The 19303-nt window shown below is 36.8% G+C and overlaps 1 protein-coding gene across 2 annotated transcripts in view; it reads left to right on the top strand.

Moving 5' to 3' along the window:
• LOC114024535 (bifunctional heparan sulfate N-deacetylase/N-sulfotransferase 4) overlaps positions 1-19303 on the top strand; it is a 342555-nt gene that overhangs the window by 170923 nt on the left and 152329 nt on the right. For both annotated transcript variants that reach the window (XM_027837569.1, XM_027837570.1), the window contains 2 exons: positions 13432-13617; positions 17256-17384. In XM_027837569.1, coding sequence (XP_027693370.1) covers positions 13432-13617; positions 17256-17384 — 315 coding nt within the window. The remainder of the gene's footprint in view (positions 1-13431; positions 13618-17255; positions 17385-19303) is intronic.

Here is a 19303-nt window from a genome sequence, read left to right as displayed (position 1 = left end):
CCATGCTAAGCACTCAGTAAATGCTTTATTCACTCATTCATTCATTTTCATTGGATTAAGAAACTTTGAGAAGTTCAGAAGGACTTCAGCCTGGGTCGTCCTGGCTTCAAGATTTGCAAACTAGCCACTACAGCATGCTGTCTCTCTATAACCTTGCTCCTTTTTGCCCTTCCTCATTTTTATACAGTGGGGAATAATAAAGACCAAAAGCCTTTGCACTTAAGAAAAAGAGAGGCCCACATTTTTATTTTCATAAATATTAATGATAGGATATGAAGACATATTCAACCTTTCTGGGATCAGAGTACTTTGCATTATGCAATTACTCATCATAGTATCCCCTTATGGGACACTATTGTTCCATCTATAGGAGTTACTGAGGCACAGTGATGTTAAGTGATTTGCTCAGTCATATAGAAAGGCAGTACATAGGAATTGATTATCATATTTTTTCTGTGAAGTACTCTATCTCCCTAATGATGTGCCCTCCTTTTCAAAGGAAAAATAACACCCAGATAATGGTCCCAAATAATGCTTTCCAGTATATTGATGTGTTATCTTGGGGACTTCACCTCACCTGTTTCCTCATCAGTAAAATGAAAGGGCTGGTGAAATAATGTCCAATCCTTTCATCTCCAAGATTTTATGTCCATTTTTCAGTGAACTATGTCCTATGAAATGTCCATTGATGTTATTTTTTGAGGGGTAGGAGTCCCAGTAGAATAATGCGAAACACAAATTAGTAACTCCTCTATAATTTATATTCTTAGAGGATTACCTGAGGCAATAATTCAAATAATTTGCCCAAAGTAATATAACCAGTTTGTGTCAGAGATGGGGCTTGAACTTATGTTTATTCACAGTTGTTCCATCTCCCAAGAAATGATCCAGAAAGAGGTATATTCAAAGGGGTTTTTCGTGAAAATCTGGAAAATGCTTATTTACTCATCAAATATAATTGAAAGCTTGTTCAAATATAATTGAAAGAGAGAGTGCTTGCCTTCATAGAGTTTAATATAGTAACTTGCCTTTATATAACCTTGCTTTGAGGTTTACAATCAATAATTCATCATCAAACACATACTACATATCAGACACTGTGCTAATCACTGGAGACACAAAAGCAAAAGTGAAATTTGACCTGCCCCCAGGAAGCTTGCAATACAACAGGGAAGTCAATAGGCATGCTTATAGGCACTTTTCCCATCACTTTCCCCATAACTACCCTGTACAGCAGGGAATACAAGTATAACCCATCCCTATTTTATAAATGAAGGGAAAGAAAGGGAAGGGAATGAGCACTTATTAAGTGCCTACTATGTTTCAGCCACTGTGCTAAACATTTTATAAATATTTCATTTAAAGCTCTCAACAACCCTGGAAGGTAGGCGCTATTCTTATCCCCATATTATTTCAACTGTGGTCACATGCCTAGGATCACACAGCTAGTAAGTGCCAACTTAGGATTTGAATCCAATCTTTAGGATAAGTATTATAGGATCCCTTGCTTATTTTTAGAGGGTAAAGAGAGAAACTGGACTGCTTGGAGTGGAGGATTTGTGTGGGAAAAATGTGTGTGTGTTTGTGTATGGACTTTTTGTCCTTCTAATATCTAAGACATTGTATATCATGATTTCTGCTTAATTCTTCAATCTTATCATATGCTTCTAACCAGACCAAAGGTTCTTAATGTTTTTTGTATCATGAAGCCCTTTAGCAGCCTGGTGAATATCTAGGCCCGACTAGTTTTAATGCATAAAATAAAGTATATAAGTAAATAAAGTAAATAAGATCACAAATTAAATTGAAATACAGTTATGAAAATCTTTTTAAATACAAATTTATGGACCTTGAGTTAAGGACCCTTGTATTCAGTGAAGACTAGCATCTCTGGTACATTCACCTTTTGTCTCCACCTTTCACCCAACTCTCACCTGTGGCTGCCAGAAGCTGTAGCATGTGCAGTGGCCATGCCCTAGTAACCCATTTTGGCAAATGGGCTAAACCAGGTTGAGGTTAACCGAGGTGTCTCAGATCCATTGGTGAGTTGAGGCATGTCTACCCTAAGTATGTAAGGACTTCCCCTGATGGAATAGGCAGATGAGAACAATTTGTTCCAACGGTCATGAAGGCAGCTGAAGCAGGCTCTGTGGAGCACTTAGAGCTTGGTCAGATGAGGGTGACATGATTGGACTTGCACTTCAGGAAAATCATTTTAATGGCTGAATGGAAGCTGGATTGGAGTGGGGAGATGTTAGGGTCAGGCAGACCCTCCAAAAGGCTATTGGAATAATCCAGAGGTGAAGTAATGAAGTTGGAGGAGAGAAGGGGATGTATTCATGAGATATTACACAGGTGAAATTGATAGATTGCATATGGGAGGTGAGAGATAGTGAAGAATCCGGATGAATCCTAGGCTGTGAACCTGAGGGACTGGGGGGATGGTTTTAGCTTCTGCAATAATAAAGAACGTATGTGTGGGCAGAGTTGGCGAGAAGGAAGGGGAGGAATAATGGGTTCAGTTTTGGACATGTTGAGGTTAAGGTGCCTACTGGACATCCTGCTGGAGATGTCTAATAGGCAGTTGGTTCAAATATTAGCTGAGACACTAGTTTGGTGATTCTTAATAAGTTACATAACCTCTCTAAGCTTCCTCTCTAAGATAACAAAACTAGATGAAATGGCCTAAAAGATTCCTTCCAGCTCTAAATCTATGATCCTATGATTAATATTTTACTAGAATAATACACAGAGACAGTATAGAAAATATTTTGAGAATTTTTTTTGTTTTTTTTTTTTTTACAAATCATGTGGCTATTTTTACTCAGTTGGTCAGGGATTATGATTAGGTATGTTTCAGAAACATGTGAATGAACTTTATGCTAAAACATATTAAGACTTATGAAGAGTTTTTATTTAACCAAAAAATTAGTGAAATTGATTCAGAAATATAACTTAGACTACTAACTCTTTAAAAAAAATCATCATATATCATGGATGGATAAAATATAATACCTCATTTTAAAAAATGTCTTTGGAGAATTGAAAACCAGGGAGATGACAAACGCAAAGACCAAATAAATGAAACCTTCATTTTGAAAAAAATGTTTTAAGCTAACAAATGCACAGAAAAAAAAGAGTCTCCAAGGGGAAATCTTAGTCTGTCTCAACAACAATATTAGAAAAAAAATATTCATTGCTAAAGGAAGGTAATAGCTTATGCAAATTTTCTAATTGTGTGAGGTGATAGATGTGCAGAATCCAGCTCCAGCTGTCATCCTGTGACAGGATCAAAAAAAAGTTCAGAGAAGCATTCAAAGTGTCTGTAATTGATGTGTCTTCTAGCTTGGCACTGCCAAAGGAACTGCTGGCCCTCTTCCACTTGAAAGGAAGAAAAAAATTATTTTAACACATAAAAAAAAATACTTATCCAGTTATTTCAAATCTCTTTCTCTATGATCATAGACAGCAACATGTGTTTTACAGTGTACATTTAGGGTACACTGTATACATTCATATGAGGAGGTAGCTTTCATGGAGAAAAGCGTGTTGGGAAATTGACATCATTCTTAGCTTATTGCAGAGTCGCAACTGAGCAGACTGAGAGTTTTGGTCTTTAGAAAATAATTAATACAGGTTTTGGAAAGAATGTTTTTAGAGGTGAAGCAACATAACTTGAGTCACTTGTGTTTATAGTTCTTTGTTTTCATCAGTATAAAAATAAGTGCAAAGTTTTCATGGAAACTGTGATCCTTGTTGCAAGCCAACCCCAAACTGAAAATGCAAAGAACATCAATCAACAAGCATTTACTAAGTGCTTGCTGTGGGTTGGGTACTATACTATAAACCCTGGGGATCCAAGTTTATTTCAGATTAAAGCCATTGAATAATGGGATTTGTCAAGAGATTTGAAATTCCTATCCCTACTACAGAGATTTTTATGAGTATATGAAAATTGATGTGGCCTGAGTGTGAAAAGATCAAAATTAATATTACCTCTGTTTCTTCCATATTGATTTCTACTGTATTGATTCTACAACATAGCTGGTTTTATGCTGTCTTAATTTTATAATTGGGTCTGCATCCACCTGGCTTAAGTTGAGGTCAGGAATCCAGCTGAGCTAGTTGAAAGATAGTTTAGAGCAAGAAAGGTTGTTATCTGTCATGCTGGTATTCCCTAGGATGCTTCATAGGTATTCACCTGTTTAGCCCCACAAAATTACCATCCCCAGATGATATGTTGTATGTCTTTTCTGTTTTTGTGTAGTTAAAGGCTTTTTTAATCTCTTCCAAGGAGACAGCAAGTCTGTTAGTTATAATCCCCTAGCAAAGACACAGATACAAAGATACAGACGGGCCCCATAAAATAATTAACATTCCTTAATTGTTAGAAAGTGGCATATTTAGCCTTACCTGAATGCCAGCCCACCTTTCTCAGTATAGCCAATCATAATATTCCTTACAATCTATCACCTTTTCTCCATGCCTACTAAGATTCCTTCTTTGTTGTATGTTAATAAAAGAGGGTCCCCTGTTTCTCTGGGGGTCACTGGCTCTGCTGAGGTTGCCAGAGCGACCCACTTTGTTAACATTTATACACATCACTGTTAATAAGTTGATCTAGCTCAAAGTCTGTACCTCAGTCTACCTTTATTGAATTTACTCAGCACATAAGTATGCCTTTAGTAGGTACTAGTGTCTCACTACTGGCCCACACATGGCTAATTATTCTGACTTCTGTTACCTGTCTAAAAGTAAACTCATTTAACTGATCAGCTGCCTAAAGAAGGAAGGAAAGAAGCCTTTATTAAATTCTGACTATGTGCCAGGTACTATGCTAAGTGCTTTACAAATATCATCTCATTCGATCCTAGTGATAGCCCTTCAGGGTATGTAGTGTCATTATCCCAATTGCACAGGAAATGTGAGGTTATGTGACTTATCCAGGATCACACTGATGGTAAGGGTCAGAGGCTACATTTGAATTCAGGTCTTCCGAAATCTAGGCCAACTTCACCATCTAGCTGCTCAGGTGTCATGACCTTTAAGCCACTAACCTACTGGTTTCATTAGAGCAGCTCCTACCAATGGCCTTAGTAACTTCATTGTTGCCACATTGCCACCAGGGAGCTGGTTTACTTGTTGGCAAACTGTTAAACTACTTCCCCTCTTAGCACCCCAATCTTTCCAGGCTGGTAAGGTGGCACTTCTAACCTGATTCAATATTGATCTAGAGGAGTGGGGAAAGAAAGTGGAATCTTTCTCTGAAACATTAGAATCAATCAATCAACAAGCATTTCTTAAACACCTACTATGCTTTAGGAACTGTTTTAGGAGACAGGAAAATACAAAGACAAACACTGAAACAGTCCCTACTCTCAGTAGGACTCTTCATGGCCCTTTCCCATCCTGTTTTTGAGAGATTCTGTTTAATTCAACCAACATTCTTTATTTCCAATCATTCCACAAAGTCATCCTGAGGCCATACACCTTTCGTTGTATAAAACAAAAAGAACAAGGAAACTGTTTCTGGATGTTTTCCTAAATAAAAATCTTCTTCTCATTGTCCTCCCCACTTCCTCCTGGCTAAATGTTTTAGGGGCAGGAGTTAAGTGTCTTCGGATAATTTTTTCTTGAATCAGAAGCCTTTATCAACTGTGAAAAGGAGATGCTGTGGGAGGAGGAAGATTGTTGTCCAGTCTCACTAGCCAAAACAAAGCCCTCCAAAAATGGTAACCACCTCTGAAGCCACCTCCGAAACCACTTCTGCTATAGTACTGACTAGTGCCAGAAGTCCTGCCTCACAAATGGCAGTTTGCACTTGGGTTTTATGTCTAAGTCTGAACTTTTGTGGAAGAAGGTTGCCTTCTATGGCCAACGTGGCCAATTAGATTCTGAATCCTGCCTCTCTCCTTCTCTTCTGTGCCCCGTAATACATGCAGGGAGAAAAAAAATGAGAGCAGGAAAAAAAACAAAAACCAGAAATTAAGGAATGGGGAGGAGGTTCCTGTATGTCTGCAAAATAGATTCTCCTATTATCCAACACTAACCTCCATCCAAAAGAGGATAGAGGCTCTTAGGACTGCCTGATTATCAGTGAATTCAACTTGATTCTTTCAGTTCAAAGAGCATCAGTGCTCAGGTACTTAGTTCTTGAATCTAAAATTCTTGAATGAGGGTAGCTAGTTCTCCCAAAGCAGTTCTATTTAGGATTGTGAAGGGTGACCAATACAAAACCATCTCCACCTCTGTGCCATTTCTTTTTCAGAAGAAAAATCCATTTGTACCATAGAGCCCACTTGAGATTTGTTACCATTTACTAGGCTGGAGTCCAAAAAGTGACAGGAGTGACCCAGTCAATTTCCAGGGTCAGGTATTCCATTGCTTTTATCACTTATGAAAACACAAGACAATTTCAGCCTCAAAGACACAGTGCAAAATCAATGGTGCTAGGATCATTCATGGAGTTGACTATGTGAATATCAGACTGTTAAAAGGCAAAATAGATAATGGGCTCTATTCTCCACAGTTCTTTGTCTTTGGCAATTGTTACATTCTTAAGAGATCATATTAATGCCTTGAATCCATTAGGGCAACATTTAATGCATTAGGACTGCACTATCTCTTATCTTTATCAGCTTCTTACTTAATTTCAGGGAATGGCTTTGCATGGTTAACTGTAGATACTGTTAGATTTGACATTGGAGGAATAGGGTTGGAACTGCAACTCTGGTAGTGTGACCTTGAGCAAGCGGCTGGATCTCTCTAGACCTAGGTTTTGTTGTTGTTGTTGTTGTTTTAATCTATAAAATGAAGGGGCTGTCTTTTGTCTTTTCATTCCCAGTGCTTAGCTTAAAAATTGTAGGTGCTTAATAAATGCTTATTGGCTGGTTGCTTTCTTGGATTCCATGTTCCCTAAGGTCAATATCAACTCTAAATCCTATGGTAAATTATCTTTTTGTGCTAAATCCAAGTTGAGTAACTGAAGATGACTAGTATTTTTCAAAATAATATTTAATTTGGAAGTTGAAAAGCTGGAAAATACTATTAGATTATTTGGTAATTGAATTATGTTCTCCTTCCATTCTGACTTTTTTACATCTATTCTTAATTCATAGATATAACACATCCTGAATATTCCATTCATTTGTTGAACGGAAATGTTATATTATTTTATATTAAATTGTGATGTATGAATTAACCAATCTTAATTTTTAAAAGAAACTCAGTTTTTAATAATTATTTTAATCTTGTTTCTAGGTTTTGTTTTTATTTCCTAGGTTCCACTATTGTGTACACACCACCATCCCCCTCTCACCCCTGGCAATGTCATGACATGTGAATCGCATATTAATTAAGACAAAGAATTATTTCAAGACATTTAATTATCATGATAATAACCTCATTGGTCTTGAATGTGTCTCTTCCTCTTTGATATTGTATAGTACTGGCTTCTTTGTCTACCCATTTCCTGCTAATGAATGACTTATTCCATAGGCATTTTATTCAGAAGTTGGCTCTTATTAGCTATTGTTTTCAAAATCATGAATAAAGACAGTTCTTGACATTTGTAGCAGTTGACACCATAGCATTATCTCTGACCTCAAGTTACACTTGAATGCTTAGAGGGAAGGTTAAGTGAGGAGTTCACTAACATCATATCAGTGGGTCAGTGACTCCCTTATCCTACCCTATCATTAGTGCTATCAGAAGGAACACAAATAGTAATTATCCCATATGCTCTGTCCATTGTTTCTTCCTCAGCTGTACGTATATCATAGTGTATTTCCAATTTTCCCAGATTTTTTGAGGTGAAAGGGAAGGCAGTTAGGAACCCTGTCTACCAATGGAGATTGGCAACTGTTCTTAGGAAATTACCAGAGGGTATTAAGAGATTAATTAAAGAGATTAAGATATAAGAGAGATTAAGTGATTTACCTTGAGTCAAAGAGCCAAGGTGTGTCAGAGATAGGATTTGAACTCAGGTCTTCTAGACTCTGAGGTCATACCTGGGCATTTTCTTGTGACTTCCTTTCCCCCAAAGTCTTGGCCACATGATCTGGATTACATATTCCAGGTCTGTATTCCAGTCTCTGCTACCATATCCTTTGTTGTTAGAGTCTTGGCACCTGGAGCTCTTTCAGATTTCAGTCCTGGTTCAGAGGTCCTCCACAGCTCTAGGACAACCATGTGTTAAATTTTGTTATACCTATTCAAGTAACTGGGCAGATTCTGCTGCATTGGCTCTCCTGATAGACAGAGATGTTTTCCTGGAAGCCTGACCTGCACTTAGCATTGACAGCTGTGGCCATGTGCATGGTCCACGTTTCTGTATTTCCTGTAGATTTGAGAACAGGTAAAGTCCCATTGGTACACACACACCTAAAATGTTACTGTAAATGTAGTATCAGCCCCCCAAGGCACTGGTCTCTGAAACCATCTACAGATACAGTACTTTGAATGGTAATAACTATCCATAAAAAATAACTTTGAGAAACTGAAAGATGTTGAAGTAGAATCATCAAAGGAGATTAAATAATGGTCAATATATGTTTAATTCATTTGATAGTTGATTTGAGTGTTGAAGTCTTTTTATTACATTTGACTCTCTAAAAATAAATGCTAATCTTTAAATGGATAGTTTAAAAATTATTCTGATAAGGTATGTATAATGGAGAGCTATAAGTAGAGGAAGATCCAAGTTGAAATGCTGCTACAAATGATTGCTAGTTGAGTGATGCTGGGCAGGTCACTTAACCCTGTTTACATCAGTTTTCTCATCTGTAAAATGAGCTGGCAAACCACTCCAGTATCTTTGCCAAGAAAACCCCAAATGGGGTCACAAAGAGTTGGACATAACTGAAATATTTCAACAACAACAAAATAATTCATTTATAAAATGGGGATAATGGTATCTATTTTATTATTAGTTCAAGGTTACTCTGAGGATCAAATGAGAAAACACATATAAAACCCTTCACAAACCCTAAAGGGCTATATAAATATTAGTTGTTACTGTTATCATCATTAGAATTATAGAATACCTTCTTCTTCAACTAATTTGGATATACCAGAATTTACTCTAATTCAGGGGTTCTTAACATGGGGTCTGTAAAGGTTTTTTTTTTAATACTTTGAAAATTGTAGTCCAATATGGTAGCTGTCCTTTGTAATCCTGTGTATTATATCTTTTGCAGTTAGAGACATTATCCTGTGAAGGGGTCCATTCTGAGTCAATACACTGTCAAAGTTGTCCTTGGCACAAGAAAGGTTAAGAATGCCTGTTCTAATTGGGGGGGTGGGGTAGGGGAATGAGCTCAAGACACAGGATATTGTCAAAAGAGGAATGGAATTGTATAATATCTCAGATATCCTAAAGCCATTAATGGATAGACGCTAAGGAAATAGGGATTGGTTACGATAATCAATGCTGAACAAAATTTGTGTTTTGTTCCTAGGCCTTTTTGCTTTGTGCTGGGGACAGGGGAAAGTGGATTGGTTCCTTATGGTGTGTTTTTCTGTTATGTCCAAAGTCAGCTCTTTTACTTTCAAAAGTCTGTTAGTTCTCCAGTATGCATAGTTTTCTCTCTTTTTTTTTTCCATTTCCTTTTTAGTTTATCTGGTTAAATGGTAGCAAATATCAATAGGAAGATATTCTGAACTCCTTTTTACCACTTAGCAAACCTTATTGATGCCAGTCAACTTTGGGTGCTTCTTAATCTACAAGTATTTTGCTGTTGCTATTGTTGTTCAGTTGTTTTTCAGTCATGTCTGACTCTTCAAAACCTTATTTGGGTTTTCTTGGCAAAGATAACAGAGTGGTTTTCCATTTCTTTCACTAGCCCATTTTACAGATGAGGAAACTGAGGCAAACAGAGTTAAATGACTTGCCAGGGGTTACACGGCTAGGAAGTATCTGAAGCTGGATTTAAACTCAGTAAGATGAGTCGTCCTTACTTTAGGCTTTATCCACTGTACCACCAAGATGCCCCTGCAAGTATTAATAAAGTAGCTGTTATTTTCCAGGCACCACAGTACACATAACTTTCAATAGAACTTTCCAAATAATGACACACTTTTGTCTTCAATGGCAGCCACTGATTTTAAGTCCTGATCAGTGGGTGCTAAAGGGTTCTAATAATCTTAACTAATCCTCATGGTAAAGGGAACCAAAAGTATCCCTTTCCATTTTATGATACAATATAGGTGAAAAAAGTAGGAAGTGATAATTATCTAGTGTGATTTACCATTGTGCTTGAACACTAGTTGCCACTGTCATAAAATGACCTTATGTGCATCAAAGCCTTAAGGCCATAGAAATCAATAAATATAATAAAACTTTTTTTTAACTGCCTCTCCCTCCCTTCTCACCAAATCAATTACTTTTATTTTTAAACTACCTGGTTTTTTCATGAAGGTTCTACAATTCATTTTATCACCTGTCAAAAGAGAAATGTCTTCTTTTTCCTGAAGAGATACAGTGGCTGGATACCTCCCTTCCTTCCACAAATCTGTTTTATATCTTCTCATGTCCAGAACTGTTTTATACTTTCTGAACTTAACTAGGCCTCGGATTTGAAGCACGATAGGAAATGATGAATTAAAATGAGGTGTTCAGAAAAAAAAAATCACTATAATATATGATGTGGAATTTTTTGATACTTTTCATTGGAATATTTGAGTTTTTAATTCTTAAAATCATAAAAGCTATTTATACAAGACTTCACTCTCATAAGGTCATTGGTCCTCTTGGAGCATGAAGGACAAACAATAATCAAAACCAACTCCTTAGAGGGAAGGCCTCTGTAGGGTTACAAGGAAGCAAAAGAATTTGTCCCCCATGAAGAGGTCAAAAAGCACAGCGTGAAGAGGTCACCATACTTGGAATCAGGGAGACCTGAATTCAATTGTCACTTTGACCCATACTAGGTATGAGACCACAGACAAGCCACTTAACCTCTCAATCAGGCAGCCTCCTAAGATTGTTACAAAAGTGTCACCAAGCTGCATTGATGGAAGGAGTTTCTACACTGGGAGTTACCTACATACTCAAAGAACGTTTTTAAGTGCCTAGTTTGTATCAGGTACTGTAGGACTTAACTGAAGATACAAAAACAAAAGTTCCTGCCTTTAAGAAGCTTGCAGTCTAGCTAAGGGAGACAGCATGGATAGAAAGAAAGAAACTGAGGCAGGTCTGGGGATGCACTTCACATAGATGGTGACATTTGAGCTGAGCCCTGAAGAAAACTAGCAATTCCAGATATGAGAAATATTAGTGCAAAGTCTGTAGGAGATGGGAGACAGAGTGCCTAGAGTGATGAGCAGTCAGGCCAATATAAATGTGCCTCTCTATGTCTGTATTTGCATACACGCATGTTTGCATACATCTCTCTATATATAAATATACAGATATGTATATGTGTGCGTGTGTATATGTATGTTGTATGCGTGTATATGTTTGTGTGTGTACATGAGTATATACATGTGTATGTACTTATATTGTATACAAACATGCAAATCAATTAAATCTGGTCTGGATAATATACACATACACAATTTTTTAAAAATATGAAAATCCAACTCTTCCAGTAGCACCATTTTTCAGATAGCAGTGACCATGCCTCCCCACGTTCCTGGTACACAGTAAAAGAGCACTTTCTTATTCTGTGAGATGCCACCTTTTCATACATATCTTAGAGGTTACATATATGCCAATAGTTAGAGATATTTCAACCTCTGAGAGCAGTTCTGAAACTAGATGGCAAATTGATAGGGTAAAAATATTGTGGAAGATACTCAAGCATTTGCCAGTGGAGATGACCAGCACTTTAACATCAGAGGTCACTTCAAACTCTGGATCTCAGATCCTCTGTGTCATTTGTTTTATACAGCACACGTGGGTTTTTGTTATGTCCCATGGTAGGGAAAAGAACTAGCTACTTAGCTACCTCTGGTAGCTGCTGAATAATCTAGCATTACTGGAATTATTACAGTTTACTTTGGGTAAACTATCAAAGTTTTGGTATGAAACACTCTTCCCTTATACACAGAGAAGTTCATCTGCTTGAATGCATATGGGAGAATCAAGCTCATTCTATAGCATTGATTTCATCTTTCAGTCTCTCTACAGAGTCATTTACAGTAATAGATGTCAAAAACCACATAGTCTGTAAAAGAGAGGTGAGTTGGGCTGGAGAATGAGGGACACTCAAAAGGAAGAAGAAAAATGATGCATGTGAGATATCGAGGGTCTATTTTCTGAGCTTAAGTGTGCATATTACTTAGATTTTGTGGATATGTGGTGACATATGCCACTTACATATTATATCAACTTGAATTCCCTTCCTGGGCTTTATAGAGCGTAATTGCACATAGAGATGGCAATTGTCAAGTTATCATGTTTGGTTTTCTGTTTATTGATCCAATGAGCTTTCCGAGATGACTGAGAACTGTCATCCATAATCTCAATTGATGAATCCCATTCCGGCAAGGAAATTATATAAACCAGATATCCCATTTAAGGCAAGTCATAGAAAGAAGCAGAAATTCGAAAGCTCCAAATCCATTTCATGGAACTAATAAAATTGCCTCCTATTTTATGTCTTTCACCCTCAAGTTCCAAATAGTTTGACTTCATGTCTACTTGTTTTCCTTTAGAGTTAACTGAATAGCTGAAGTTAGTTACTTTTAGTGGCAAAGTAACTGAAGAATGGGATTGTACTCAGGCGACCTAGATTTAAACTCTTTATCAGATACTCAGATATTCAATAGGTAGGGGAGCATGAGGAAGTCACTTACCTATCTTTCCAGTCTTCTTACAACTCCGTGTACTCTGCAAATCCAGTGACACTGTCCTCTTTGCTGCCCCTCACACAAGACGTTCTGTGTCCTGATTGCACTTTCACTGGCTATCCCTCATTCCTGGAATTCTCCACCTCTTCATCTCTATTTCTTGGCTTCTCTGGCTTCCTTCAATCTCATCTGCTATGAGAAATCTTTGCCTACCACATTCGCCTTTCATCTGAGACTATCTCCAATTTGTCCTTCAAATATTTTGTTTATACAGTTGTTTTATGTTGTTTCCCTTTTTTAGATTTTGAACTCCTTCAGAACAGGTACACTGCTAACACACACACACACACACACGCACACACACACACACACTTTGTTTTTTTTAATCTGGGCAATCCCCAGCAGCGTCTGGCACATATTAGGTATTTAATAAATGCTTGTTGACTTGATCAAGATCCCAAAATCTCAGGTTCCTTATCTGTAAATTAAATATAAGAACCTCATTACCCACCTCATTATGAAGAAAGGGCTCTGGAAATATTAAAGTGCTATGTAGATGTTGTTATTATATTGTTCTTGGCTCACAGAAAGTCAGTGTATTTGACCAAGCTCAAGTATGTCCCTTTGAATTTGTTTTAGGAGCATGGAATTCCTATCAACATGGGCTATGCAGTGGCCCCACACCACTCAGGGGTCTACCCAGTCCATATACAACTTTATGAAGCTTGGAAAAAAGTCTGGGGCATCCAGGTCACAAGCACAGAAGAGTATCCACATCTTAAACCTGCACGATACAGACGGGGATTCATCCACAACGGCATCATGGTGAGAACATGATATTCCCATAGAATGATTTCAGCCTGCAGGTGGTGAAGAGACACCCATCGCATTATCTCTCAGGGCTGACCTTTAAGATATGCTGCCATGGGGAACCAGAAACAACCCCAAGTATGGCAGGGAGAGGGAAAGTTGATCACTTAGAATCTGTGCTTGGACCATTAATTGACAAGGGTCCATATATCTGGACCACAGAGAGATTCTTGGAAGGTCAAGACTCTTTCCCAATGTGTGGGTTGAAAAATAGATTTGTCTAGGCCACACTCTTCATCATCAGTGTCACGGAGGCAGTGTGGCACAATGGAAAAAATGACGAATTTAGAGTAAGAGTACTTGAGTTCAAATTCTGTTTCTGATACATGCTAACTGTCTGGCGTATTCTCTCTGGGACTCACTTTCCTCATCTGTAAAGTGGGGCAAGTTAACTAGATGCTGTCTATGTTCCTTTCCATCTCTAAATCTATAGACCTGTGGGTCTATGAGGTTAAGCTTGGGGTTGTAAGCATTCCCTTGTGAACTTCTCAGTGTTCCAGGATGCTTAAAAGGTTCATTCCAAAATCTTCTGGGTGTTCTCTCTACTAGGAACAAACCCAGTGTCTCCTGGAAGCAGCTGTGAACTCCCTACAAATTTATCCCGACTCTCCTCAGAGATGTAACATCCAGATTAGGAACTCAGAGCATCAATCAATAGCAACAGAAAACACTACTGTTTGGCAGTGATTTGTAGGACAGGGGGGAATTTGATGTCCCTTAGAGAACAGTACTTTGTTATTGCCCAAGAGTTCTTTGTACTGCCCACTTGGTCACTTGCCCACTATACCTGCTTGAATGGAGTGCATACTTTCCCTACTATTAGTACTATGCTTTATACTGAAATATGCATTCATGTAATCTTTTGCAGAGAGTAAAAATGCATACGGGCTTCTGGAATGATTTAGTTCCAGTTCTTAGTTCTTAGAAATGTGAAAACTATGTGCAGTTTAAAATAATTCCTTGGAACCCAAAGCTGACATCATGGATCTTGAATTGTAATTATCTATCTTGGAAATTCCATTAAGCTAAGTATTTTCCAAAGGATCCATGCAAAGTTCTGCACATGCACATTTTCTGTTTATGCCTGCAAAATTGATTCTTAGATCAATTCTATTGGTTAAGACACAGCTCATTTCCAAATGGTATTCTCAAATTAAGTTTGGCAATACAATAATTCTTCAATATTTAGAAAACATATGCAAATATGTTTATAAACTTTTTTTAAAGGAATACTGAAAATGAGTCCCTAGTCTATGCCAAGGATTTTTTTCTATACTTTGTCCAGTTACCTTTTTTTTCAGCAATATGATCAAAACAAATTAACTTGATCAGCATTTATCCCACCAGTAGCAGCAAACTGCCTTTTGTTTCTAATAGTGTTGTTAAAACTTTGTCACCTCCTTCTCTTTCTTTCTGCAGAATCAGACCTCAGTAGAGTTTCTTTGCCTCATTAGATCTGCCCTTGTAGTTCAAATATGCTGCCTGTTACTTGTAGAAATCATGGATCCAGTGGCAAAATATGGGCTTTCTTGAGATATAAGTGGATAGTGTTATTATGTTCAAGTTCACCTAAAAAAATCAATTTTCATTTTCAAAAGTCTCCCTCTTTATTCAAAAGTTAAACGTGAACAAATTTTGAGCAACTACTATACTGGAAGATGGCACTCTGGAGGCAATTTTGTTTTTGAAACAAATAAATTCCTAAGGCATTTGTGTGCCTTTCCACGGCTTGTTTTCCTGATATAAAGCCTTCTCTTTTCTAGTTTCTCCCTCTCTCAATTGTTGGAAGCAAAAAATGACTAGAAAGATATAGATGACAAGCTTACGCATACCTTTTTAGCTGATAAATCAAAAATCCTTTCTCTCCCTGGAAAAAAAATTGAAAACATGCATCTCTACCTGGGAAATATAAAATTTTATGCCTCTTTTTCTTCAAAGCCTAAGAGGGATATTCTGGAGGAGAAATGTGGAACAGCTCCATACCTCCTCTTCTCATGCCTGCATTTCTTAAACTTATAAGTAATAACTGAGGCTTCTTAGCTAATCACTAAGGTTACCTTTAGTGATAACTTCAGATATCATTTCATGAAACCAAGTTTTAAATGATCAAATCTTTTATAGAGAACAGAAATTTGAAATGAAAATTTGAGTAATGAATGTTATACTTGTCTTCTAGAGATGCTTTTCATTTGAATTTTTTCTAAAATGATTTTACAAAATATACTTAATCACTGTGAGAATATATTCATTCAGATATAGTTAAGTCTTCTCAAGTCAAGTCTTACATACAGCACAATTACTCACAAGTATAAGACATTTGGGAAATAGGTGTTGTTGTTAACACATTAATTACTGAATTACAAATAACTTGTAGAGAAGCAGAGGAGACTTTGAATTTAAATGCAAGCTTTGGTAAAGAATATAATAGTATGTGTCTCTTTAATAATCCAGTTTATATGTAAAAATATATTTGGAATAATTTACAAAGATATACATGTACTTCTATAGTATGAGTCAGTCATCCCTGGGCAATTACCCAAGTCACTTTCAATAAATGTTTAGAAAATCTTTTGTTTTTCCATGTGATCCATTGGCATACATGACTAGCTATTATTTGTTGCTGAGTTGTTTCAGTCATGTCTGACCCTTTGTGAACCCATTCTAGGATTTTGAGGGGTCGCATTTTTCTTTGCCATTTCCTTCTCCAATTCCTTTTACAAATGAGGAACTGAGGCAAACAACGTTGAGTGACTTGCAGGGTCACACAGCTAGTAAATGTCTGAGGCTGGTCCTCCTGACTCCAGGGCCAGCACTCTATCTACTTCACCACTTAGCTACTCCTGACTAGCTATAAAATGACCATCAAAAAAAAAAAATTTAATTGAACTACCAAACCAGTGTAAGGTTGTCTTTACTTTGAATTTAATGCAAAAGACTAAACTTGTCTGGCAATTAAAAGAATTACAGAGTACAATTGGATGACTGTTATTGCAGAAATAATAAATGTTTTGGAGAACTTGACATGGAGGATCATTAATTTTTTTCTCCTATTAATCTTTATGCATGTAAAGGAGCTCACCAAAGAATATGGTAGATCCATAATCATTTCAGGCTTAATATATATTTCATTCCTGGAGTCATATTTTAATTCCAAGGTGGAAGAAATAATGATTTTTTTTTTTGGATGCTTGACACTAAATACAATTCAAGGATATATCTCAGAAATAAGGGAATTAATAGCTTAGTAGAAGGAAAATATGCTACTTCTAAGGAGCTCTATCTTTTAATAAACTAATGTTGTTAAAGTTAAGAGCTGTTTTCATAATCTTGTAAAAATGTTGCTGCTGTGTGAAATTGGTTAGAATGATATGAGTGAAGATTTTACAAACTGTTGCCCTGCAGTTGGCATCTGCTGCTATCCAACAGCTGCATAATCATTCCCTAAATCAACTTGTTTTTATAATAATACCAAAGTATAGCAACCCAGAAATTCTCATGGTGCAGTTTCAGCGTGCAGTCTCCAAAGAAATGGGACAGTGGTGGCAGAGCTAAGCAAAACCCTTCAACGGTCCATATTTTTTCTTCCTCCTTAGGTGCTCCCTCGACAGACGTGTGGATTATTTACCCACACAATTTTCTATAAGGAATACCCAGGAGGGCCTCAAGAATTAGACAAAAGTATCCAAGGAGGAGAACTTTTTCTCACTATCCTTCTAAATCCCGTATGTATTTCTCTTGTGCTTATTTCCAAGAGTAACATCAAATTGAACTTTACTTAGTTCCGTATCAGTGTGAGTCTATTTCAGCAATGTGGGTGGGAAACATTGTCTTTGCTGCAGAAATCATTAACACACCCTCTTCATGAGCCTCAGGCATGTGAAAAGTATGGAGTTCTGCTTTTCCCTAAGGAATAGAACAATTAAATATACAGTTTCACATTATCTTGATTTCATTTTATTAGGCTATCTTTATGCCAAGTTAGGTTAACACATGAAAAGTGATTTGCAAACTTTGAATACTTATATAAGTCCTATATGTTGTTGTTACTGTTACTGTGGAGATGATGGTGATGATGATGATGATGGTGGTGGTAGTGATGATGGTGATGATGATGATACCAGGACTTGAAAGTTCACTGGCTCACCAAGGAACTTATTTTAGGCATGGATTGAGGGTTGTTTTTCAATTTGCAAATTTATTTCAATAGTATTTTCCCAATCAAGACCATTTTTAACACTCATTTTTACAAGATTTTAAGATCCAAATTTTTCTTCCTCTCTCCCTCCCTCCCTCCCTCCCCTCTTACAAAAATGGTAGACAATTTTACGCATGTGTTATCATGTAAAGAATATTTTCATGTTAGTCACGGTTATGAAAGAAGAAAAAGATCAAAAGGAAAAAAAATCATGAAAAAGAATAAAGTAAGTGAAAAGAGTACGCTTAGATCTGCGTTCAAAGTCCATCAATTCTTTATCCAGGTGTGGATAGCATTTTCCTTTGTGAGTCTTTTGTATTTGTCTTGGAATATCGTGTGACTGAGAAGAGCGCAGTTGATTATCACATGATGTTGCTGATACTGTGTACAATGTTTTTTTTCTTCTAATTCTGCTCATTTCACTTTGCATCAGTTTGTACAAGTCTTTCCAGGTTTTTCTGAAATCTGCCTGTTCATAATTTTTTATTGCACAATAATATTCCATTACATTCATATACCACAGCCATTCCCCAATTGATGAACAACCCCTCAATTTCCAATTTTTCTCACCATTTGAAAAGTACTATAAATATTTTTGCACATGTAGATCTTTTCCCTTTTTTATAATCTCTTTGGGATACAGTACTAGTAGTGGTATTGCTGGATCAAAGGGTATGCACAGTTTGGTTGCCCTTTGGGTGCAGTTCCAAACTGCTCTCCAGAATGGTTGGCTCAGTTCACAATTCCACCAGCAGTGCATTAGTGTCCCAATTTTCCCACATCTTCTCCAACACTTATTATTTTTCTTTTTTTTATCATATTAGCCAGTCTGATAGGTGTGAAATGGTACCTCAGAGTTGTTTTAATTTTCACATCCCTAATCTAAAGTGATTTAGAGTACTTCTTCATATGTTTATAGATAGCTTTGATTTCTTCGTCAGAAAACTTCCAGTTCATATCCTTTGACCATTTATCAATTACGTAATGGCCTGTATTCTTATAAATTTGACTCAGTTATCTATATATTTGAGAAATGAGACCTTTATCAGAGATACTTGCTGTAAAGATTTTTCCCAGCTTTCTGCTTTCCTTCTAATCTTGGTTGTACTTGTTTTCTTTGTGTGAAAGCTTTTTAATTTAATATAATCAAAATTATCTATTTTACACTGCATAATGTTTTCTATTGCTTGTTTTGTCATGAACCTATAACTCACTTAACTATTCCTTTAAGTATTTGGATGCTATGCCACTTGGTGCATATATGTTTAGTACTGATATTACTTCATTGTTCTGTGGTACCTTGTAGCAAGATGTAGTTCATCTCTTATCTTTTTTTAATTAGGTTTATTTTTGCTTTTGCTGTGTCTGAGATCAGGATTGCTACCTCTTCTTCTTCTTCTTCTTCTTCTTCTTCTTCTTCTTCTTCTTCTTCTTCTTCTTCTTCTT

The sequence above is a fragment of the Vombatus ursinus genome, unplaced genomic scaffold (genome assembly GCF_900497805.2).
Source record: "Vombatus ursinus unplaced genomic scaffold, bare-nosed wombat genome assembly UNPS02014821.1, whole genome shotgun sequence".
NCBI lineage: Eukaryota > Metazoa > Chordata > Mammalia > Diprotodontia > Vombatidae > Vombatus > Vombatus ursinus.
This window is presented reverse-complemented; position numbering and strand designations above follow the sequence as displayed.